This window comes from Caretta caretta, chromosome 5 (genome assembly GCF_965140235.1).
Source record: "Caretta caretta isolate rCarCar2 chromosome 5, rCarCar1.hap1, whole genome shotgun sequence".
Classification (NCBI taxonomy): Eukaryota; Metazoa; Chordata; order Testudines; family Cheloniidae; genus Caretta; species Caretta caretta.
In genome coordinates this window covers 60,573,281-60,600,028 of record NC_134210.1, presented here as the reverse complement: position 1 = coordinate 60,600,028, position 26,748 = coordinate 60,573,281, and the positions used below count along the sequence as shown (strand labels likewise).

The following is a 26,748-nucleotide window of genomic DNA, read 5'->3' as shown; positions in this document are numbered from 1 at the left end:
ATACCCTAAGCTTAGAATCCATACTCGAGGCAGGGAAAATTTCCTGGATTTTACAAAAGGGTATTGGCAAATTCCCTTAGACAGTGAAGCACAGAAAAAAATCTATCTCTATAACCACTTCAGGATGTTCTGAGTTTACAATGTTTGTCAGGGCTGTTTCATGGGTGGCCAGAGTCTGCAGTCAAGAGTCAGTTGGGTTGGGATACTGGGAGGTCAGAAGCAGGAGTTAAATTGGAGATCAGAACCATGAGTCTGGAACCAGAGTCAAGCCACGTCAGGATACTAGGGGGTCAGAGGCAGTAAACAAACTAAAGTTCTGGAACCACAAGTCAGATGTCAGCAATCAAACTGAGTTGGAATGCTAGGAAATCAAGCTGGGGAAGCAGGGGTGAGTAGCAGGTGCAGGTACAAGGCACACAGTCCAGAGCAGGATGAAGTGCAGTTCAGACATCTTCCTGTTCCTGCTGCTGACTTAAGTAGGGCTAGTGGGCCAATCAGCCCCTCTGGGTTTCTGCCAATAGGGTCTCAGGGGCCAATCCTCACACGGGCTAGCCTTCGTGGGTCTCAGGTAAGCTATAGCCAGCAGGCTACTAGGTGAAGTGTTGTAGCTAAGGCCTTTCCTGCTCAATAGAAAGTCCAGGGTCCTAACCTACCACTTTCTATTGGTATGACTTCACAGAAAAGAAGATATCAAACTCTAGACTGCTGCATTGAAGAAAAGTGCTTCAAGAATATGATGTAGAAATTATACATATTAAGGGCCAGGAAACTGTGGTGTCAGATGCACTGTCAAGGCAAGAGGCTTCTGAGCTGATGCTTACAGATTAGCCAGTGGCCAACCCTACCATGTCAGTGTAATGGGAGAGGTGTGACCTAGGGACTCCTTGATGCCAACTGGCAAAGAGCACAGGAGGTGCATAGGGTTTTACAGAGCTTCCCAGGATTGGATGCATAATAGTTCACTGAAGGGCGGCATGTGAGATCTCCACCATGAGCCAGTAGCCCACTGGTCTTAAAAATCATTGTGAAACGTGTATGGATAATATTTAAGGAGTTATGTATTAAGGTTTTGGAGTTAAGGGAAGTCACCATGAGGTGACATTCCTCAAAAAATATTCCTTTCAGGCAGCTGGTAACAGACATCTACCTCCCTGTCTGGTTATTAGGTGTTTTCATAGTAAAAAAACAAAAAGCATCATATAAAGGACACAATCCTAACAAAATGACTAACTTGCACTGCTTAATATGCATTTTTCATAAAATCTCTGCAAACTTTTATCATTATAATAAATGAGTTCTTATAGGTTTCGTGAAAAAATCATAACTGTAGCAATCAAGCCATACTGGGTCCACAAACCCCAATAGGATTAATAGCTGAAACCATTATAAAAATAAAAGGAGATTAAGTATAAAAATTAAACATTTTCTTTGTCTTTTGTTTTGAATTTGATGGTATTCAGGTGTAATTTTAGGGATAACCACTGGTGTAGGGCATCTTACACAAGAGATCAACTTTTTTTTAATCACGAGGCCACTGTGTAACATCAATCCACTGAAGCCATGTGATTGGTAATTCCATAACCTGGTGAATGTGACATTCATACGTTGTATGGCAGCTTCTAAACACCCAGAAATATTTGCTCCTTCAAAATTTCCATCTCTAAAGATAAGATTTTGGATAGAGGCGCCAAGCTTGGCTTTCATTGTTGTAAGTTCCAATCTGACACTTTCTAACTTTTGCAAAGCCTCAAACAGGAGACCCTCCTCCTGAAAAAGAGATATATATTTACTCATTGTGACTAATTACGTCCTTCATGATATATAACATGCTCACAAATTTGCCTTAAGAATATCCTTAACTCAGCTAGAAGCTAATGTAGTACTCAGTTTCTGCAATGTGATCCAAATGGGTGACAGCCAAATAATTTTTGATCATTGACTTGAGTCCTCTGGCCAGACTAGTGACCCAGTGTACAGGGTTGAATATCTCCAAAATGGTTCACAGTTGCTTCCAAGTTATCAGCAAAAGTTGCTGTTGTCATTTGGAACTTAAATAGTAACACCTGAAAATGTCTTTCAAACTAAATTCAAACTTTAAAAGTCTGGGATAATCTTTTCCTAAGTTCTAAAAAGATTTCTCTGAATTACTATATTTCATTTGTACTGAGGTAGTACATAGGACCTTTGTGGTAGGTGCTATACAAACAACAAAAGGAAGGTCCCTGTCCCAAGGAACCTGCAATCTAAATAAACACCTGAAACAAAGTATGTTAGGTAACTGCAACTATTTATGAGTTTTCCCTGAAGAAGAAATTCATAAATACTGAATAATAATAATATAAATAAAGGAGGGTTTGAAATAGATGGAGCATTTTTACAGTGTACAATGATTTGATTACTTTAACTGTTAGTGAGAATTCTTAGAAATTGCTTTCTAAGAGTTGTCCATATAGTTACCCAAAAGAAAAATTAGTAATAATTTGTAATTATGTAGTGCCTTCTATCTGAGGTTTGCAAAGTTCAAATTAAACTATGAGCTTTTAGATGAAAAGACTGTTTTTCTATTGTATTTGTACAGCACCTAGTACAACGGTGCACTGATCCTGATTAGGGCCATTAGGTGGTATCCAAATGCAAATATTAATGTAATAATGAATTAGTACTCACTGTATTTCTGTAGGGTTCATCATTTTATGGTTGAGTCGCCTGGGGAACAAGCAGACTAAGTGACTTGCCCATGGAAGTTTGTGGCAGAACTGGGAACAGATCTGCCTGCCAGTGGGTCCTGTGCATTAGCTACAAGATTATATTTTCTCCAATTTAGCCTTTCTTCCACAAAAGTAAAATGTCTTTTGTGAAAAGAGGTAGTTAAATTTTATCTCCCAGACATTCTAGTCCAGATCCTGTGCTGTGCTGCAGCTGCTTTGTGCTGCCCTGCTAGTGCAAACCTGCCTCAAAGTCCACATAGTCAGCCAAGAGAGGACCTCAGTGCAAAGGATTCTTCCAGTGGCACAGAGTTGACATAGCAGCTGCTCAACCATCACCCTCTCTGTTAAAGGGCATTGTAGATGGGCCTTTCTTCCATTCTAGTGTTCCCTGGCTGCTGGGAGACCAACTCAGCACACAGCCAGTCCAGGGTCAGGGAATACAAATTTTTTGCGGCAACCCCACCTTGGTTGTACTACATGTTCCTCAGCTGTAGTCAGGTTCTGGGCCATTGTCTCTAGTAAATAAACTATAACAAGTCTGTCTGTCTGAGCTTTAAGAATTCTTATATTTTTAATTTTATTTTTCTTATATTCTCTAATACCAAGCGACTCAAATACATTGTAGACAAAGAGATCATTTTTATGATTGAGTTAGAAAATGCTTACAATGGGATTTTATGTTTGAAAATTCTGCTTCACTGTTTAAAACAGTACAGCTATAAAAATGCTTTTGTACCAGATGCAGTAAATTAAACTAAAGATTGTAGTGACACCTTGTATTCAGCTATAGTCAGACCTGAGTAATCCGGGTGTGGTTGATCCAGATGTCTGGATTTCAAAAAGATTTAAATTATTAACAATCAGAAAATCTGGCAAGAAGAATTCTACAATAGTTTAAAAAAAATCCACAACAAAAACAAATAAAATCAAGTTTACAAAACTGTTTCAGGTTAGCCACATTTTAATGTAGTTTACACAGATATTAATTAATTGAAGTCTACTCTTGCATTGGGATGTGTCCTATTCATTGTTTGTAGCAAATAAATTATGATAAAGTATCATGATGGATGATTTTGCTTCTTAGTGCCAAGAAGCAAGGTAAATTAGAATTCTTCTCACTGTGTGCCTTAGAGCCCATTCCACCTGACTCATCAAATGAAAAATTCATCAATTAATCCTCTGACAATAACGATATATACACAAAAATCAATCCTGGATTGATTTTTTGAGCCCAAACATGAAAACCAAGCCCTGACTTGCACATTGTGTGGAATTTCTCTTCATTTCAACCTTATTATTGAGTATAAAAGCTGAAGTGTTCATATAATTGTTTGTTCTGAGTCAACTACAAAAATGTGATTGTTTGAGAAAGGGTATATATGCTACAGAGATGTTCTGAAGTACTATCTGAGTGAGCTAATAAAGTTGTCAGATGCATGTAAGAACACAGCTGATATGAATCCCACTAGAAGGCAAGCAATGGAGAGAGACACTGATCACTGAATCCTGATGGGAGACCACCCAGAATAGTTAACACTGAGCTGAGTACTGAGGAAGATCAAAGAGAGAGAAGAGCAATGCAAAATAAATTAAAAGTCAAATACATATGCATGAAAATGGTCTTCATGGGAAAATATTAATAGCTTTTTATAGAATTAACAACTCTGTTAATATCTATTGTATTGTTAATATTGTAACATTCTCTCAATATTAGAAAACTATATAGTAGGTTGCAGAATCTTTCACTTGTAAACTGTTAATTTTTCAGTAGAAATGAAAGTTGCAGCACATTCGATATCCATTAAAATGACTAGAATCTCTCTCTCTCTTTCTCTTGCTTTGCTTTAATAATGTAATTTTTTTTGTTCACACAGTACTTTCAAAGGGCAAAATGTCTTCCTTTGAAACTTTTACTAGCTATTAATGTATCTTTCCCCCACTTGAGTGCAGAGTTGAAGTTGAGAAGTATTTTTATATCATTTTATCTTATGTAAAAATGTTTAAGGCATACAACAGAAATTCCAGATAAGAAATCTCTAAGATGAACACAAGTTGCTTTTTATTTAAATATACAAAGGAAAGGTAGTCAAGTCCTGAATTACATGTATAAGCTCATGGCTTTGCCTTCTCTTCAGATTAATATTTTAAGCAACTTGCCTCAGATGTGGGAAGGATTGGTAGCTACTTGCTAAGTAAATTCTTGATTATGTGTTCAGTACAATGAGACATAATCTTTTTTAGTAAAATTTCCTCTTTTTTTGTGCCATTGAACCATCAAGCTATCTGTTTTTCAATCTGTATACACATTTAGTGTTCCATGCATTAGCAGTTTTAATCAATATGTCATCAGTTCATCACTGCTAGCATAAGTTTAAAAATAAAGTTCATCCCCTAAAAAGGAACCCCAACAGTGCTAAATCAAGAATTGGAAAATTCAGTGAAAAATGTTGAGCTAGAGAGTACAGTCATATTCCTTACTACAGACATAGTAAATTTTGATGGCTCTCCCCTGAATGTGTGTGTGCTTGCAGAAAATCAACATTAACAAATGTTTTCATGTTTTATAGATGTAAAAAGAGCTGAATACATACAGTTCAAAAACTATTCAATTATTATTTTCCCCCCACCATAAGCAAGAAGAAAACTCTGGAAAGATTTTGGCTAAAGGTACAGAATGTGAAATATTGTTTTTCAGTGGTTTAAAATTAAAACTCTGTTTTAGAGATTGGCTGTTGAGAGTAAAGTACTTCAAAAACACTGTATATTTGCATGTTTGAAGCAAGATTATTGTCCTTGTAGTCTGTCATCATACTATACATCAGTAAAGACTTGTATGATCTTTCCCATTTCCAATCAGCCCAGGTGGTTTTGCACCTAGACTATCAGAACCTGCATTCTTTAGCACCTATTGTAATTAAAACCTTTGTAAAATAGTGAAGTAAAATATAATACACTGTAGACAAACACTTATTTTTTTTTCTCTGTGTACACCTCAATTTACAGTTCTGTTAAGGATATTCAAGTTTAAATAATTTTAGAAATTATGTATGGAGTTTTTACAAAAACAACTCTAGGTTTTTTTGTTTAAATATATTTATAACCCCAGATTGAAGAAAGTTATGGAAGAAAAATTCTCTCATATATTTACTTTTAGGTATGTTGCAGTTCAGGCTTGATTCTATCCTACTGTTTCAACTGTACTTCATCTGCCTATTTATATGTATATTTTACATAATCAACTCCTATGGGAAATGTACTTTTACCAGAGAATGACTAATAAAAAGTAACTTGCAGGTAGTGAGCATGCATATATTTCAAAATGTGTTTTTAATAATTTATTTTTATATTTGTATAGGTTTTCCATCGTGATTGTGTATATTTTAAAAACTTTATTTATGGATCCTGGTATATACTGTTTCTAAATACACAATTAAAATGTACTATTACATTGTGTCTGGGTAGTTGTGTAAAAATAATTTGTAGTGGTTTTTTTAAGGTAATCTAACATTTACTAAATAAAGCAATAGCATTGGTTACTTGAAATACAATTTTATAGTTTTTGTTTACAATCTATCTTTACCTTAATGCTAGATTTCCCCCCCGCAACCTCCCACCCCGTGTGTGTTTGTCTGCAGATGGAAATTATTGTGTTACCATGCATAAGAAAGAGGTTGCAGTCTTTGAACAGAAAGACTTATTTTTCCAAACTACACAGTTGTGGTACTAAATCTAATATATGCTTCTTCTTAGATATTACTATATATTAATGTAAGGTAGCACAAAGTGAGAGAGAGAGAGAATAGTCAAATGGTCAGCAGGGGACAGTCATGATTTGCAGAGGTAATCAGAAAAAGTAAATAAAAAGTCCTGCCTGATTAGTCCTGAAAAGGAAAGCATTCAGATCATTTTAATGTCACTTGATAGTGCTGCTGTGGTCAGGAGGTTATCAAGTGGTTTCACTGTTTTCCCAAATACCTTTTGAAAATATGCTGCTATTAAAATATTTGGTTCTGATGGTCTCTTGGGTAGTACAGTGATTTCCAGTATTTTTACATTTCCAAACGTCAACATAAAAAGTTAATTAACATAAATACTGACATTTTGTCCACTATGCATATATACACTCATATCTGGCAAATAAAGCAGATTTGAAATGGCTGAGATGGTTTACATTGGGAAAGTCCTGGCCATGCCCATTAGCAAGATTTTATTCTCTTTATTTGCTAAGCAAAGACTTATTATGCCGTATCCTAAGCAATTAGGCTAACATTTCCAAGGGTGGATGCGTAAAGTTAGACACTTAAATATATATTTACACATCTAAATAAAAAATACATGACTTTCTAATGTTCTGTGTACACCCCCATTAACTTCAATTTGGGGAGCATCAGATGTTGAACACCTATTTTAAAATCAATCCAGGTGCCTAAATATAGATTTAGGTGACTACCTTTGGGCTCCTGAGTTGGAAACTGTTGGCCCTAGCCTGCACCTCAGCATCCCTGTGTGTAAAATTTAGGATAATACTTGCCTCACAGAAGTAATTACAAGATTTAGTATTTCATGTTTGTAAAACATTTTAAGATCCTTTGGATACAGCACTATAGTAATGTAATGTACTGTTAATTTACCCTGTATGCTGTAACTCCATTTGGAAAAAAAGGGAGTTTTTAAACTAAGTTTTGCTGTATAGTTTTATTTAAAAGTTTTTGTGTCTGTAACCTTGATTTCAGGACTTAGGCTCCAGTTCAGCAAAGAACTTAAGCATGAGCTCAACTCCATACCTATTCAGTAAAGTACTATTTCAGCATCAGTGTTGTCTAGTGGATAGAACAGTGGCCTGGGACTCAGGCGACCGGGATTCTGTTCCTGGCTCTGCTGCTGACTTGTGGGTGACCTTGGACAAATCACTTGACCTCTCTGTGTCTCAGTTTCCCCTTCTGTAAAGTGGAGATAATGATCCCAACCTCCTTCAAAAAGCACTTTGAGATCTACTAATGAAAAGCACTGGATAAGAACTAGATATTATTAATACTTAAACATGCTCTTAAATCCTGTTGAAATAAGTGGGCCTTAAGCTCATGTGGAAAGTTAATTATGTGCTTAAGTGTTAACTCGACTTGGGATCTAATTCAGCAAGGGGCCTAAGCACGTGCCTAAATGTAAGCCTGTACGTAGTCCCATTGAAGCGAATGGGAAAGCTCATATCCTAAAATTTAGGCATGTGCCTAGGTAGCTTGTTGAATTGGGGCTTTGGTGTACAAATTATCAGCCTAGATATTATGATGATCATCATTCTTTTCTTAATTCTTATCCCAAACAACATTACAGATGCTGGATTTTGGTGATAAGGATGCAAGTTTTCTTATTTCATGTGTATTTTTATTTTTGTTCAAGTTCTAAACTAGTCTTTTATACACCCTTTGAGATTTAGAAAACAAATGGCACTGAGATTATTTTTACTATACTATCTTTATATGTAGTATTAGAAAGTCTTACTGTTCATTATACTTACTGGGCAAGGTTTCATACACACATTAACCTTCATAAAAGGATAAAATGTTTGTTGCAGCATTTTATAAAATTGTGTTCTATATCATTCACTTTATCACATTAATATACTACAGTTCTGTTAAAAATAAACTCTGTTCACCTAACAAAAACCACCAAGGAAATTCAGAGTTTAATATTTTGTCGTAGGAGCAGAAGAATGGGGAGACATTGCAATCTGTCCTCCCCACCCTCCACTCTGTTATGCCTTGGCTCTGCAGCTGATATGGCCCTGCTCCAGCTTTGGCTTTGCAGCTGATAAGAGTCTCTGAACAATGAATTATTTTAGTACTGTGCAGTACCATGTGAGCTGCAATACCTAGGCAAAATTGGGTGAGTTAAAGAGAAAGATAATTCTGTATTCTGCAGTCTTTTGGAAATAATTTCCTTATATTTGTGAGTCTGTCTTGTATCATTTTGATGTGGCTTTTGTATTTTTTCTAAAATAGTTACTGTATTTAAGGTTTATATCATATAGTTGATAAGCTTTGCTGACATGGGCTTTTTTTTAATAACATCTCTGCTTTATTAAAGAGACGTGTCTTTTTATGTGAAAATTTTATCTTTTTTTAGGTGATAAAGATGGTAGAATTTTTGACTAGACAAACTGCAAGTGTAACGGCTGTTACCTTATGTCATTTCTTAACTGCACATTAGGGCTTATCTTGAACTACTATAATAGTACAGTATAGGGATTTCCTTAAAGTTTATTAGTAGAATTTGAAATGTGTCTATTTCTGGGAAGATGTAAGACAGTATAGCTCAAAGTTGAAACTAGGAATTCTAAATCTCTGTGAAAATATAAAAGTGCATATATAAAATATAAAGGGTCTCTGTAAATTCAGATGCACTGATTCACCTATGCTCTGGCCATGTGTATGATATACATATGTTTATGTATCATACATACTCTGTATCCTTGCATAGAACTAGTGGGGTGTTTGTGTGTGATGATAGCCATGATTTTTGAAAATGGTTTGGAATCTCTGAACCTTTCAGAGCTCATCAGGAGAATTGCTGAGACTCTAGAAGTAGAGACATCGGTCATATCAAAGGAATCTCAGAAATTGTTCAGATTTTTTGACATCTTCCAGTCCAACCAGGATCACTTGTGCCATAAGTAAGGGACTGATTGACCCAGTTAAGGCCTGGTGGCAGATGCTCCCACAGCACCTACAGCAAAAATAGGAAAAAAAGCTGAACTAGGTGCGCCAAACAGGGTTCATGTATTTCTATTTCCCTACCCAACCCAACCCAACCCAGGCTCCTTAGTTGTCTCAGTGACATAGGAAAAATATAAATAAAAGAAGAGTACCCATAAGGACTAGGACCCAAAAAGGCTTAACCTATTTGGGAGAAAATCTTACTCTTCAGCCTCTCTACAATTCTGAGTATCAAATTGGTGGATCCTACAGGCTAAATATGACATAACCTGGGATAGAGTGACACCCTTTCTCGTGAAACTCCTGCATGACAGTGAATAACTCCGGGAAATAATCAAGGAAGTCCAACTGGTGGCCAAGACAACCTTACGGGCGCCAAAGGATGCCTCTGACTCCATGGCTAGAGCTATCGTCACAAAAAATCATGGGTGCAAGCATCAAGCATTCCTGTGAAGTGACAGGCTAAGATCAAGGACCTGCTCTTTGAGGGCATGGAGTTATTTTGTCAGTGAACTGAGAGCACTCTACACTGTTTAAAGGACTCAAAGGCCACCTGTGCTGCTTGGCGATTTACACATCAACCCAATTCCAGAAGCCATACCATTTTCAATCCCGGCTGAGACAATGGACACCCACCTATTACTCCAGGCATCCTGAGTACCAGGCCAAGAAAAATCCAAGGCACAACAGCCTTCTTCCACCTCAGTGATGCATTCTGCTCCTATGGCATGTCCACATATTTGATGGAACTGTTGTGAATCATATCAGATCCAGTCCAGAAAGCACAACTTTCAGAAACCACCGCACCCCATTCCACCAGATGTTGTGTGCCATAACATGAGGCAGGTGAGTGCTAAAGATCATTCATGGCTACTCCATTCAATTCCATTTTTTTACCCGCCTACAACTTCTCCTTTCCCATCCCTTCTTGCAAGAGCCTGTTACAAGTGGAACAGGTCTCACTGCTTCATCTAGGAGCTGGAAAGGAGGTGCCAAATATTCAGGGGAAGGAACTTCTATCCCCAGTATTAATTTACCTTATTTGTCATATACTAAACCTGAGAAGACTCAACAAATATATATGCCATCTCAGGTTTAGGACAGTAACGCCCCCCTCCATCACTCCATCTCTTCAGTCTTAAGACTGCTTCATAGATTTTTTTGACCTGCAGGATGCGTATTTACATATGGCCGTCTGCCTGGCCCACAGGAAGTACCTAAGATTCACAGTGGGATCCAATCATTATCAATACAGATTATTACCTTTCAGATGCTCCACAGCACCAAAAGTATTCACAAATGCTTTACAGTAATGGCAGTGCATTTAAGGAGTAAGGGAATTAGTGTCTAGCCATGCCTGGACAACTGGCTGATCAGGGGCAGGTCTCAGCTGGAGACTTTGACAGCCCTAGAATACATCCTCTCCCTGTTTTTGGACTCCTTGTGAACTACAGGTAATCATCTCTGAAGCTGCATATGACTATCCTGATGCTCGGAGTCATCCAGCTGACCTGGATGGAGCTCCACAGTGCAGATCTTAAGGGACAACATGTCCACAATGAACTATATAAACAAGTAAAGTCATCCTTTCTCTACCATGAAGCCTTCAGGCTGTAGATTTGGTGTCATCTCTATCGGGTAACTCACTGGCTCTGCACCTTCCAGGTACTAGCGGTTACCTGGTAGACTTCTTAGGCAGGCACGCAGTAACCAACCATGTGCAGTCACTGCAGAGAGACTCCTGTGATAGATCTGTTTGCCATTGAGGACAACACCAAGGCCCAAACTTCTGCTCCAGTAGTGGCATGATCCTTAACACTGACATGTCCCTGATTCAGTTCTCCTGTATCCCTTTCATATGATTATCCTAATCTCCACAGTGATATCCCGAGTCAGATGGGACAAGGTCATGCTGATCCTAACGGCGCCTTACTGGTTGAGGCAGTTTTGCCTGTCAGACCTTTTGCATATGTCCATTTGGATTCCAATCCATTTCCCAATCTGTCTAGACATGATATCCCAGAACCATAACCAGGTACGGCACCCTGTTCTGCACTTGCTATACATGATGGCTAGATGTTGGCTGGTGGAGCACTAGTGACACACTGTTCTTGACAGGTTCAAGAAATTCTCATACAGAGCAGGAAGCCATCTACTACTCCTCCAAATGGAAACAGCTATCTGTATGGGCATAATCTGAATTTAGTTGGGGCTCCAATATCAAAGATTCTCAACTGCATGCTGCCCTTGAAACATACTATATTGGCACTTTTTTCTCCCAAAGTCAACTGTGCAGTAATATCAGCAAGTCATGCTTCGATAGAGGTGTATTCAGTCATCTTACCTCCAACAGTGTCAAAATTCCTCAAGGGCCTCCTGCACGCTTACTCACCTGTTAAAAACCTGACTCCTATGTGGAATCTCAACATTGTCTTCTTAAGACTCATGGAGCCTCTTTTCAAACCTCTATTGGATTGTTCAGTACATCACCTTACCCTTAAGATGGTCTTTCTGGTTGCCATTACCTCAGTGCAGAGGGTCCAGCAAGCTCTACACCCTTGTGGCTGAATTTATTTACACATCCTTTCACAGGGACAAGGTGGTTGTCTCCTCATCCCTTTGTGGCCATGTCTGGCTCAGTGGAAAGCCAAGGTATTTTGTTGCATAGAATCTCTAAGTGGATCATGCAGTGTTTTTCACGTTATCAGCTGTGAGCCTCACCCTCTGAACATGAAGGCACACTTCATCAGGTCACATGCAGCATCTTCAGTCTACTTCAGAAACGTGCCAGTATCGAAGACCTGCAAAGCCACAACATGGAGCAACCCGCTAACTTTGTCAAACATTACACCTGTGACATGGCAGCTAGGTCTGAGGCCAAGTTCAACAGAGCAGTACTGCAATTTTTATTTGATCTATGCAGCTAATAGTCCTCATTTCCACTGTCCAGAGGGGATACTGCTTGCCAATCACCTACAGTGGGATCCACAGTGACACATACTAAAAGAAGAAAGAATGCTGTTAATTTACCTGGGTCTTTACAAGGCTCGGATAAGACACATTACCTGTCCCAAAGAATTTACAATCTAAACTTCCTAAAATAAAAAGATCAATTTTATTTATTCCCCTTTCACAGATATGGAAATTGAGATACAGCAAGACTGTGCCTTGTCTTGAGACCATACACTGAGTCAGTGGCACAGCTGGAATTAGAATTTGAGTTCCTTGTATCCAGTTCAGTGTTTAAACAACATACTGCCTTTCCTTTATAACTTAAAGCAGAAATTATTTTAAGCACCTATATTCCAAAACCAAACACATTCCAACACCTCATCCATCTTAGCACTGCTCCTGAGCCCACTGATTATATTAACTACATGTAGAGCAGCTGTACAAAACACAACCTGCTGATTTCTGAGCTATTCATCCTGAATTACCAGTGCTGTGACTCTAGGTAAATGCTCACAGAATATACACTCCTGAATACATCTACAAATATGAGTGTGCTCCAGCACTGTATTATTCTTAGAAATGAGCATCAAAATAGTTTCTTCCCTGCATCTATAAATAACTGAAATTGCATTTTAGACACATGCTTTAGCTGCCATCCAGCTGTTTTGCTGAAATGTTGAAAAATATTACCCAAATGGCTAGATTCTCACTTAAATGTTATTTGATGAAATGATACTTCTGCTTTTTAACTTGTGTAAGGCAGCCTGAAAAATTCTACTTTGCTAGATTGACACAATAAGCAACGTTTAAGTTACACATTTAGTCTTATGTCTTCTTCAATGTGACATTATTAGCCCCACTATCAGTGCTACTAACCTCACAATTTTCTGACTCTTCCCCCCAAGGACACATGACTCTGTTCTTCCTTCATTTAATTTGATGCTGGGACTTGTGACAGCTCTTTTAAGATTCTCTTTATTACAGTGTTGTAATGTGTGGGGCCTCTCTAGGTTATTTCAGTCTCTTTCAGAATGTAGAGATATTGTTAACATCCTTAGTGGAGAAACAATAACCATAAGAAGGCACATGGCTTAGTGTTTCTCTCGCTTTTTTCCCCACCTTCAACCGTAGAATTTTCTCTGGATGAATGAAGATCACGAAATCTATCAAAATATCTCCATGTCCCTAGCTACTGCTTGTAACTTTAATGGTCCATAGAATCAGATGGAGAAAATATCTTTTAGATCTTCTTATCCCCCTGACAGTGCAGCACTGGTTCCTCCATTATACTGTTGAGTGCTTCATGCAATCCAAATTTATATAAATGTTCCAAGTAATGGGGCTTCCTCCATTTCCTGTGGGAGACTTTTCCACATCCTACTACATATCACGGTGAGTAAGTTTTTCCTGATATTTAGTATACATTCTATACTTGGGATAATAAGGCCCAAGGTGTATCAAGTTAGCCACTTTAAAAAATGTTAATGTGAATGGCTACCCCAGATTCCCCAGGAACTCTGCCAGGTATAATACCCTGATCTCATCAGTTCCAATTCCTTTCCTTTGGTTTTTCTCCTTCCCTCTTCTGTACAAGCCTCAACAGTTTATTTATCTCCTTTCTCTCCATTCTTAATTTCCCAGCCATAGCCATGTTCCCAGCTTCTTCTTGCTCCAATCCTTTATAGTAACTCTGTCCTTCTCTTGTCTCTTCTGCTTCTCCAAGTCTTCTTGCCTGGGATAATCTTTTCTAATTTAATTTTTCCCCACGGCGTAGTTTCGGGGGAGCAAGGAGCTGTTGCTCCCCCAAACCCTGTAAGTCTCGGGCAGGCGTGGAATTTTCCCCTACACGCGTGGCCCTTTTGGCCTGACTGGAACTGTCCCTCCAAATATAGAAGTCAAACTACACCTATGTTTTTCTCCATTCTGTAGAGTAGCCTGCACCAGCACCTCTGCCTTATCCCCAGGGAGAGCTTTAGTTGAGTGTTTTTATACTGACTGTGTGTGCCAACCAGAGTAGCAGCAGTAGCATTTATGGCCCTGACTGTGAGCCTTTCTGGCAAAATGCTCTTTTCCCTTCTTTCTTCTTATTGTTCATGTTGCCTGTCCTGATGATGCCAAAGTTCCCTTGCTGAATGGGAGTGGATATGCGATGAACAATGGCATCACACCAGTTACGGAGTGTCTGTGTATTTGAACAGCAGCAGGAATAGCATGTCTTGCTTATATGGACCCTATCTCTCTTCTACAGATAATCATAAAGACAAAATGAAAGAAAGCTGCTCTATGCTCAGTTCTTCAGTGAGTAGACCTCCTGACATTGTAATTGACAACCAGCAGGCCAGGAATGTCAGAGAGAAAAGCAGTGTTTAAAACTAGAACCAGTTTATGGAAATCTGTCTAGGATCTGGGCACAGGCCATTAAGACGGAATTATTTCCAGCAAATTGGGGGCAGATGCTCACCCCATGCACTTGAAGAGTCACACATTGGGACAAATTCATCCTTGGTTAATTGACTTCATTGAGTAACACCAAGGATGAATTTGGCATATTCAGTCCAAATAAGTGTAGATATGTGCAAATGGCAAACGTCTGTGTTTCTTTTCCCTACTTGGGACGAACATTCTATTACAACACCTGGTCCTGATTCATCACAGAGTTACTCCAGTTTTCCTTTACTAAAAGGAGGTATACTGACACAAAATTGAAATTATGAATGAGCCAACCCAATGGTTGGCATTCTGTTATGCTTTGTAAGATTGACCAGCAGGGACTGATTAACACGGTTCTGCCACAAAACCAATATAGTCTGCTCACATTAGCGTTAAACTGGTTTAAAATTAACCGTATTCAACAGCACCATGATTAAAATGTCTCTAGTTGAGTCTTTTGACATGCGTATAAAAATCCTTGTAGTGTGATCATAAACCATATTGACTATTTTCAGAGTAACAGCCGTGTTAGTCTGTATTCGCAAAAAGAAAAGGAGTACTTGTGGCACCTTAGAGACTAACCAATTTATTTGAGCGTAAGCTTTCGTGAGCTACAGTTCACTTCATCGGATGCATACTGTGGAAAGTGTAGAAGATCTTTTATACACACAAAGCATGAAAAAATACCTCCCCCCACCCCACTCTCCTGCTGGTAATAGCTTATCTAAAGTGACCACTCTCCTTACGATGTGTATGATAATCAAGTTGGGCCATTTCCAGCACAAATCCAGGGTTTAACAAGAACGTCTGGGGGGGGGGGTTAGGAAAAAACAAGGGGAAATAGGTTACCTTGCATAATGACTTAGCCAATCCCAGTCTCTATTCAAGCCTAAGTTAATTGTATCCAATTTGCAAATGAATTCCAATTCAACAGTTTCTCACTGGAGTCTGGATTTGAAGTTTTTTTGTTGAAGAATTGCAACTTTCATATTGACTATTTTTGAATTAAAGTTGCTTACCTAGATTTGGTTTAAAAGTTATAGTGTAGACAGGCATAACATAGAACTTCTGCATACCTATTAGAGTCGTAGAGTTTAAGACCAGAAGGGGTCACTAGATCATTAAAGTGCCCTTGAGTCTCCCTGTCAATTCATTTTCTTATTTTTGGAAATGATTTTCTTCTCCCTGGTTGCTATATGAAAAAAAACACTCAGATTACAAAGGAAACAGGAAGTCCCTTATCCTGCAAACATTTACTTGACTTCAAGGAAACTACTCACATTTGTAAAGTTAAGCGTGTGCATAAATACCTTGCTGAATTGGAACCTGACTGACTGTTGAGGGAAACAGTGCAACTTACTATACACAGCACAGAATGCGGTCAAATGCATAAGGCAAACAAACTGGAAGAATAGAGAAAATAGTTTTTCTCTATTATTTTTTGGTAATAAGATTGGGTATTACTTGTAATAACAGTTAAAAATTAGATAGAAATGTGATATTTAAATTGATGATGTCTCTTTAAATCTGGAGGATGTCTTACAGTATACTATTCATACAAAGTTCCTTTAATGGATACTCCTGGAGAAATTCTGCGCCATTGCGCACATGCAGAATTCATGACCCTCTGCAGAAAATACATTCTGCCAGACAGGTGATGCAGTTACATCTTTCACCCACCAGGGGCAGTTTTGGCACCAGGGCAGAGAGCAGCACTCTGTGGATAGGGAAGAGAAGAGGCTCACAGTCCCCTGCCCATGGGGCCAGGTGAGGAGGCAGAGGATATGGAGGGGTTGGTTAGAGCAGAGCACATGGGGCTGTTGGGGGTCACAGACTGGGGCTCAGAAGGGCTAGTGGGGGAACATACTGGGCTGGGTGCTGAATGGAAGTGGGGGCCCAGGACCACATGGAAATGGGGAGGGGAGTGCAGGGACCAATGGGGACAGGTGAAGGGGCTGGCTTAGTGCAGGTGCAGGGACACTTGGAGGGGGGATGTAGGGCCACATGGGGATAGGAGGAGGATGGTGACTGGGGGTGCAGGGCTGGATGGGGAGGGGGTGACTGGTGGTACAGGGCCACATGAGGATGGGGAGGGGTGGCTGCGTGGGGGTTCAGGGACACATGGGAATGGGGGAGGGAGGTTCAGGGCCATGTGGGGGGAAGGGGTGGCTAAGTGGGGGTGCAGGGACACATGAGAACAGGGGCAGATGCGCGTGACTGAATGAGAGAAGCTGTTGGTCAGAAAGAGTCTGCGGGGGGGGGGGGGAGAGGCTCCCTGCTCCAACAATCCTTCCATCTCTCCAAAAAAACTACCTCTTCTATACTTCTCCTACCCATACCCAGCAACTCTCCAGCTTCACTCCCAGGCTCCTTCCCAGCAATTACTTCCCTCTTCTTCAGCTCCTCCATTACCTCTGACTTCCCCCAAGCCTTTTCACTGTTTCTGAGAGGTGCAGGAAATATGTTTCTTTATTGTAGTTTAAATGAATTATTATTCAAAGTTCTGTATTACTATGCCTGGTAAGGAATCTGTTTGTCAAAAAAACATTTCCTGAATCATTTTTATTGTCTGTATCATTACAGACTTACTTGCTGACAGGTATTTTGAAATAAATTAAGAAACCGGTGTGATTATATTGTGTTGTTTTGACAAATAAAATGTGCAGAATTTCGCAGAATTTTAAGATATTGTGCACAGATATTTAATTTTTTGGTGCACATTTTTTTTATTTTTGTTGGTGCAGAATTCCACCAGTAGTAAATGGGCTGCGTTTATATGACATGCACATAATACTACTTAATAGTACAAGATGCTACATGTATATTTATGGCTATAGGAAACATTGTCTGTTATTATATGCTTTTATTTGATAAATATTATGTGGTTTTGTAATTAAACAATATTGTTATTTATATGCCCCTGGTGGCAATGTTACCATTGCTTGTGCAATTTTAATTTTGTCATTTCTGACTTTTAAGTGCTTACCTGTGTAAAAAAAAAAATAAAAAAAAGTAATGCCATTTTTGGACAGAATTTTCCAGAATTTTTTTTGTGTGGGGGGAATAAGGAAAAGGAAACTCCATTGTTATGGTAGCTCCCAAAAACCTGATTCAGGATGGCCCCATTATGCTGCACTCTGCACAAACACAGAAAAGAGAGAATTTTTGATTCAGAGATCTTCCAGCCTAAAGATACAAACAAGGAAAGCATAGGGTATGGGGATGAACATACAAGTGAATGAGTATGGGGAAGAACTGGCACAGCTTTATAAGTTACACGTATTATAATTTGGTGTTTTTAACTGGGGTAGGGAAAGGAAAGAAGGGGAAGAGGAAACCTGTCTTGCTATGACCAGCAGATTAGGTTTCGTAGGCATTATGGCAAAGTGTACCTTAAGGAGGGATTTGAAGGACAATAAAGAGGCTATATCGATTTTTTTCAAGAAGTTTTTTCCATGCATAAAGGGGCATCACCAGAGAAAGCATAGATGTGTTTTAGAGAGAAGCTGACAGGTGGGTGGCTGGGAACTTTGGCAGAACAAAGGAAAGGTCAATTTCACAGTTTGTTACTAGATCAGCTAGGTAGGGTAGGACTAAGTTATGAAGGGTCTTTAAGGTAAAGAGAAGAAGTTATTTTTTGATGGTGATGAAGAGGGAGCCAATGGAGGGAATCAAAGAGGAGAGGATTGATGTGGTCACAGAGACGAACCAAGAAGATGATCTTAGCAGCATTTTTAATAGACTTGATAGGCACAAGTTTATACCTAGTCAAAGCTAGAAAAGAGCAAGTTGCAGTAGCTAACAGATAAGATGATGAAGGCTTGGACAAAAATATTGTTTTTGTGGACAGAGAGGAAAGGCTGTATTTTAGTACCCTGAGGGACTCCAATAGACAGAAGAGAGGGAAGGGGTGACTCCTCAAATAAGACACTGGAAGAATGATCAGAAAGGTATGAGAACAACAACAAGAGGAAAGCACTATGCAAGCCGATGTGGAACATTTCAAAAAGTAGGGATTGGTTGACAGTGTCAAAAGCTGAAGACAGTTCAGAGAAGTTTAGGATAGACTACAAAGTATTGAAAGTATTTTTAGTTGAATGTAAAATGGGAGAATACTGGAGATACTGAAGAATGAAAGTTAAAGATAGAAACTGTGTAGACAGCATGTCCAGTGAGTTTGGAGATGAGAGGGAGAAGAGAGATTGGGCAATAGTTTGAGGGTCAGCAGTGTTGTTTTTCTTAAGAAATGGGAAATCAGCGCACAATTGTACGAGGAGGGGAAGCAAACTGATGAATTTGAGAGGGAGAGAGAGGATGGAGGCTAAAAGATTAGATGTCACTAATGCAGGAAGAGTAGTTGAAAGAGAAGAGCAGACAAGTCTCAGTGTCAGTGATGGGGAGAAGGAGGAGAGTGTAGGGTGTGGGGAAGGGTGGCAGGAACATGAAGGGGGAGGTCACATCAGATCTTTTTGATACTTTCTTTGAAGAAATCAGTGTTTTAGTAGGGAGATGAGTCATGAAAGGCATCTGGATTTATAGGTACAGGGTTCAGTGAGGGAAGAGAAAATGGTTAAGAAGATGTCAGAATTAAAAGAAGAAGAAATTAACTTGTAATGGAGAAAATCAGTATGATCACATTACTTCTGCCAGAGATGCTCAGCAGCACAAGAAGTGAATAGACAACAGGTGTTGGAGCTGAGCCAGGGCTGGGAGTTGGCTGGGCAGACCTTGTGATGGAGAAAGGGACAAAAAAGTCAAAGGTGATGGAAAGAAAGTTACTGAAGTAATGAGCGCAGAAGAGAATTTGTGGATGTTGATGGACTGCAAATTGGTGGAAGGATGTGATGGAAGGTCAATGAGTAATATGGAAGGAGATGAGGAGGTTGTCAAAGAGGGGAAAAATCAGAGAAAGCAATGCTTAATGAAAACAAGATCAAGAAAGTGGCCATTTTGTTGAGTGGTACAGTTGATCCATAGTTGCAGGTCAAAGAAGGAGGTGAAATCTAGGAAATGGGTGGCTGGAGGATCAGGTGGGATGTCATTCGGGAAACTAAAATTGCTGAGGATAAGGGTGGGTGATTCTGACAGTAAGAAGAGCCCAGGAGTCAAAGTCAGACAAGAACTGTAGTGGGGGAAAGGAGGTAAGTCCGTAGATCTCACAAACATGAGGAAGAGAGGAGAAAAGGTTTGGATGGAATGTTGCTCAAAGGAAGAGAATGAGTGAGAATGGGAGGAAGGAGAAGTTAGATGTGGCAGGATTGGAAAATGAGAAACTCTGTGTGTCCCCCCTTCCCCCCATGATTTTTGGAAGATGACTCGGCTGGGGGAGTAGGAGGAAAAGTAGTAGGTGCTTTTATGCAGCAGCTTCAGAAACGATATCAGAGGGAGTTAAGAGGTGGAAAGAGTGGGAAGTAAAGAGGTCATAGATGGCAGTGGAGATTTTTTCAGGATGTAGGAGATGGGATGGAGCAAGCATTCCAGAGGGAGCAGGAGAAAGAGTAGAGCAAGGGTGGAAATAGGCATGAGATTAGAGGAGGAGGGACAGGATCATCAGAATTGGTGGCAAGGGAAAGTTTGGCAGGTGGAGAGTAGTGAATCGAAGCAGCACCAAGATTAGGGCAGAATATAATCGAAGAGAAGGAGGGGAAGGCGAGAGGGAGCTAGGGAGAGGGTGAGCAATAAGACAAGTTAGAGATGTTGGGAGTAGTACGGAGAGGGTAGAAAGGATGGGAAAATGATACTGTGAGATGGGGGAGAGAGGGAAGGAAAGAGGAGGTGTAAAGAGACAAGGCAAAGGAGAAATGTTCTGGGGGCCAAAGAACTATAGGAGAACATTGGTAGATGAGAACAATTAAAGGGGAACATTTAGAAAACTAATTTAATTCTAGGATGTCCAGAGTTCCTAAAAGATACCTGGTGAGCAAAACGGCTGTGCTGGCAGCAATCAAAGTTTTAGAAATGTATCCTTGCAGCTGGCTTCTTGCTTCAGAACAGGGGCAATGGGAAGGTGGCAGCCCAGTGGACTGTCAAAAATTTAGGTTAACTAAACATGATCAGAATACCATGTCCCACAGGTATTATGACGTCTGTTGAAGGAAACTCTCCACTTGGGCATTTTGGAAAGGCCACAGGAGAGAAACCTTCCCCTTTGAAATGTAAGAGCTTTTATCTTCCAGGATGTGCAGTAAATTATTCATTTATTCCCAAAAACATTCATTGTGAAACTTGATTAGTTGTGAACATATATGTACTGTGGTCTTCTCTACCTGCAGAACTTTACAAGCTTAGCTTGAAAACTGCATATAAAATATAACATACATGTAGTGTGTATAATTTTAGTGGGTCATAACAGTTAAATCAGAAACCATTTTTCTGAAACCCTCATTTGCACTTTTTCCTCAGTGATGGTTATTTCCAAACCAAATTTATACTTCATATGCCTAGCCATTTTTAGTGGTAGAAGTTTTTGGTTTATTTTTTAAAGTCATGCACACAGATACATATATGTGTGTGTGTGTGCGTGTGTTTTTATAATCTAACTATATTAGCTATTTCTAGAGTGCCTGTTGCCTTGGTAAGTAAGCACTGAATATAATTTATTGAGAAGCACCAGAGTACATACCTTGAGAGAGTATATTTTTTCTGATCTTCCCGTACTCCCAAACCTTTTACTTTGAGCTGTAACTACTGATGGCACCCAGATATATATCTGGCCCTACTCACTGGAGCATCACGTTTATCTTAATTCACGTGTATTGTTATTTTTAAATGCACTGTTTATATGCTATTGAAGTTGTATCAAGTGGGTCCTCATCCATCTACATACTTTGCAGGTCCTTAAGACAGCTACTAATTTCTGGTTATAGCAAATATATGGTGTAAACACGTATTTTACAGGAGCCTCTTTGGGGTAAAATCTGGAAGAGAAGTTCTTATTTTCAGAAATGGCAAGTCTTTAAGTGCTCTGCTGTTCTCCCTGATGCTTCATCCTTCTCCCATTAAACATAAACAAAATGCAGTTGGACTTCAATTTTTTCAGCATATATTCTTTTTTAGTGTTCATAGAATGTCTAATCTATCACCAACCCTTTTGTGTGCAAATTTTCGTCTAATTGGATGTGGATAGTCTTCGTAGTTAAATATGCTGTGTACCCTCACAGAACTCCTCATAATCTTGCCTCACACGTAGCAAAAGAAAAACATCGACCTACTGTCTTCACCAGACTTTTTTTTCTCAACAAATAGTAACAATATATGCTACCCCATGCAAATAAGCCTTCATTCTTACTAATGCTTCCAATGCAGGCAACTAAGGATTTGTAACAGAGTAGTGTATCTTCCCTAGTATCCAGAAATATCATCCTAATGTGTTAATTGCCCTTCCCAAACAAATTCACTCCATGTCTAAAACCACTGGACTGGAATATTTGGGTGATAATTATATGTTGACACTGGACTATTTGTCTCAATAAACATTTCAGGAACTCAGATATGACTTTGATCTCAGTGAGACTTCTGCCGATGAAATTCTCCTTTTGGACAGACTGGGCTCTCTCATGCAACACACTACTTTATATGTTTCAGGGGTGCTGGAACAATTTTTACAGTGGGGGTGCTGAGAGCCATTGAATCAAACTAAATCCTGCATATAATGAAAACCACTTCAAGCCAGGGAGTGCGGCATCCCTAGTTCCAGTACCTATTATATTTTTCCATGGTGTTCAGATCCCTCGCTTCTCTTAACACACCTCAGTAACCTTTATGCTGGTTGCCTGTTAGCCTGCCTTATCTGAATATCATAAGTTAAAGGTCCAATGTGTCCTATGTTGGATCTTGTGTTTTTTTCCCTTCTGTCTATCCTCAGGTGACACAGAACAATCAGAGTTATCTCCTTGCACCTCTACTCGTTCAGCTTGGTGTATTTGTGTTGGGGAGTAGCTATATACAAACCTGTTTACTTTCCAGTCTCCCTACTGGCTGACAGTTCATGACAGGGGTTGACATTTAAATGAAATTAGACCTAGTGTTGGCCAGAGAGATTAGATATGGTGTGTAATATCCTGACATTTTAGTAAATCTGAATCCTCTTGGTTTCTGACTATGCTTTCTTATTGACCCAGTCATAAATTATCTAGCTGTAGGAAGGATGGATGGTCATATGGTTAATGTATGAAGCTGAGATGTAGCTGCTGTTCATAGCTCTGCCACAGAATTCTTGTGTGATTCTGGGCAAGGCACTTCACTTCCCTGAGTTTCACCTTCTGCATCTGTAGAAGGAATGATAATCACAGCTGCCAAATGTCATATGGTGGTCACGACACTCAAATATTTTTTCAGTTTCCCCCGTCTCTGTCATGCATGCTTACATTTCTGCTGGAATGATAGTTTCCTAACCACTGGGGTCACTGCAAAGCCAGCACTCAGGATGTGGAAATTCTCTTCTCTGCTAGTGATGGGACAATGCTCTCTCTGAGGGTATTCAGGAAACATGGGAAACAGCTAGAGATGGGGACTGCTGGCTGCACAACTTTTAACTGGGAAGTTATGAGGGTTGAAGAGGAGCAAGATCAGAAGCAAGGCTGATGGGGTGGCAGGGGTAGGAAGTGAAAGAAGACAATAAATGGAAGCAGAATGCAGGAAACTAATGGGATTGGGCAGATGTTGAATTAATGGGGAGCAAAGCCAGAATGCTCCAAGTTTTCCACAGCAAGGCTGCAAACTCTTGCTGCCTTACAACAACCAACTGCTCCAGGATCTCCTGACTTGCTTTCAAAAGCCTGAGGCTCTCCTGCTCCTACCCCACAGCAAGCCCCCAGGCTTCTTCCCCCATACTCTGCCGTTGACTATCTCCAACATCCTAGTCCTCTCTGGTTTCTCTAGACTCCCCAACCAGGCTCAAATGTCATGGTGATAGACTCAGTATAAGAACTTAAAAAGACAGATAGTCAACCCTGGCTTCCCCAGGCCATCCCTGTTTCTGTGGAGTGTAAAGGATAGATTTCTGCCTCCCATACCTGTCCCATTGCTTGGGGCACCCCAAGGGAAAAATTAGTGACTATGTCACTTGCAAGAAATTTAACACATAGAGCTGCGCAAAACTTGGCAGCTCTGAATGTATGTTTCACAGAGGTTGTGAGGCTTAATTCATTAGTATTTGTAACAGGCTTCGAGATCTTAAGGTATAAGGCACTATGGCCTCAGTCCTGGGGTTGGTGTTGAGCACACTGGACCCAATCTAATAATACCCTTCAGCATATGTTTCTCTGAATCATGTGAGGACGAGGAGGAGTCCTATTAACATTAGTGGGTTGGCTGGAGGGACAAGTTTAAATGCTTTGCTGTAGTGGAGTTTCCTCTTCAGTTCTGTCAGACTATAGCTTAGATTTTCAATTGAAGTAGGAAGGATTTGAGTTGACCAGAAACTTATTTTTTTTTATACTTCTTACTTGATATAGCTTGATGTTTTCAATATTGGAGTATAGCTCATTTGGGGTGTCCGCTTTCTTATTCCCTTAGTTTCCTGTTGGTGGTCATCACTACATATCCTTGTTTGTCAGTTTAATAGGCAACTACTCATGTAATCACCTAGAATTAACTGTTTCAATCCTTATTAGCTCTACTGGAGCTTAAAAAAAATCTGTTGCTCAGAGAAAGTTCCTTTTTCAGCAAAATCTAGTCATGTTTCCAGATCACTACAGCCCGTTTGCCAAGGTAGCTTCTTATCTTTCTTAAATGCAAACAGATTATAAACAAAAATATCTACCCAAAAATAAGCACAATGAGCTGAAAAATACTTTGTGCTCACTAATTTTTATTAAATTAGTGTTTTACAGAGGTGAAAATGTAAAAGTTTAGACTGCCTGAGGATGACATTAATTTTGGCTCCTGCTATTCAATAAAGGAGAATGAGTATATATCAGAGCAATTGCAGGAACATATTAAATATGCTAGCTGTGAGGAGAGCTCTTTCTTACACATGTTTCTTGATGTAAAATGGGAACTTTTATGTTTCTTTTCAGTTTGTAAAGAAAAATATTTTAAATACACAATTTCCAAATCTTAATTGTAACTTTAACACATTTAGTGTATACAGTCCACTTTATTTTCTCATTCTAAAAATTAATACACTTTGTTAATAAAAAAAAAAGTTTGACAGAGGAGCAGTGTAGTGGATGCAAAGTACCAGAATATGTCTGAGGTAACAAATTCATTTTTTCCTGATATTTTGTTGTGGATATATTGTAAAAATGGCTTCTACAATCAATATTTTCCATATAAATCATAGTTTCAAAGGCAAACTCAGAACCCTTCCCTCACCCCAGTCCTTCAGCTTAGACCCTTGCACCTGTGTGGTACCAGTGGTCTGCGTATGCAGATCCAACTGCAGAATCAAGTCCACTATGTTTAAAGACAAGGATACTCATTTTATTTAGTAGAAATAACTCTTTAATTTCTCCTTTCATGATGGCTTAAGTTTTCCCATTTTCTCTTTACACCACTTAATTTGGTTTGGTATTTTCTTTCAAACTGAGCTGTTTAGTTTGGCAGTTGTATTATAGAATACGTTAGAGTCAGAAGAGATTTTCCTAGATAGAAAATGTATTAAACTTCAGAATAACATTTGTAGGCTTGGGTTCTGATTTTTAAAACTGATGGTGGGTACCTCACTAAAGTACAACATTCAGAAGATCTGTCCCCAGCTATGTCGTGGACTTCTTGAATGACCATAGGTATGTCATTTAACCTCACTAATTTGAGTTTGTACACCTGTGAAATGAGGATAGTAACATTTTCCAACTTCAAAGGGATGATATGTGACTTAATTCATTAATATTTGTAAAGTGCTTTAATGTCCTGAGTGTTTTAATTTAAATGCAAAGGAATTTGAATTTCTAATTCTGAAATAGAATCTAAAATAAGTCTCCTGTGTTAAAAATATCACTGTTATTGTCCAGTGAACTCTTAGTATTTAAGCTTTGTGCTCTGTTGGCATATTAAACTTTTGAATTACACTGTAACTTAATTGCATAGAATCTTCTATATCATGTATCTCAATAAAACATTGAGGATTAATTAGGGATTGATAACTTATATGAGTTGCATATATAGATTCAGTTTTTAAAGATGGGTGTCTTTAAACCCGTCATATTCTACAAAAATGACATCTTACAGTGGAGTAGTTACAACACAAATTAGCTTATTCGTGTTAGGTGTTAATGAAAAAGTTGTTGTAATTTCTCTGAATCACCATAAAAAGTGTATAAAATGTGGGTTCATAGTGTGCAAATTGTTTTAGTGGATTAGAGACTATTGGAACACTATTACTGACAGCAGTATTATAAAGTCAAAGCAGTTTTTTTTATTTCTGTCTTCTAACAATCTTGGAATGAGAAATTCAAATCAGTTAAAATATTTGTGTGGTTTTTTTTAATATTTAATGGGTAATGTTCAGTAACAGCAATGCCCATAAAACTACCTGGAAAACTAACATTTATACAGCCTAGTGTCTGCAGTTTCTCTTAAAATGCTTACCATTTTTGCCTATTTTACCCTTCTGTTGATATCCACTTGGCAAGCTTGGGAAGCAAAAAAAACATCTCTTACATATCCATGATCAAAAATAAGCGCCTGATGGCCTGAAGGTTGAAATAATTATCTCTGGTGGCCGTGCAGATCTCAATGTCAAAGCTAAGAACCACAGGGCAGTAGAATTAAAGCATGAAAACTGGCATGAGCACAGACAACTGCTTGAGGCTCTTTATTACTGTTTGATACAGCAGTCCTTTGTTGAAAATCTTGTTTTTTTGGTTCGAAAGCAACTGTGTGTGTCTAATCTCGCATTTTCCTTTATCATCAATTCCATTCCTCTGATATTTACAAAACTGAGCAACATCACATGTGTTTATCCTGATTTCTGAATTAGTATATCTGAAGCTTTCTGCTAA

At 39.0% G+C, this 26,748-nt stretch overlaps 1 protein-coding gene across 7 annotated transcripts in view; it reads left to right on the top strand.

Moving 5' to 3' along the window:
- ARB2A (ARB2 cotranscriptional regulator A) overlaps positions 1–26,748 on the top strand; it is a 363,334-nt gene that overhangs the window by 132,867 nt on the left and 203,719 nt on the right. For 6 of the 7 annotated variants that reach the window (XM_075128571.1, XM_048851082.2, XM_048851076.2 and 3 more), the window contains exon 7: positions 16,487–16,570. The exons of the other annotated variant lie outside the window; for it this stretch is intronic. In XM_075128571.1, coding sequence (XP_074984672.1) covers positions 16,487–16,570 — 84 coding nt within the window. The remainder of the gene's footprint in view (positions 1–16,486; positions 16,571–26,748) is intronic. 7 annotated transcript variants of the gene reach the window in all.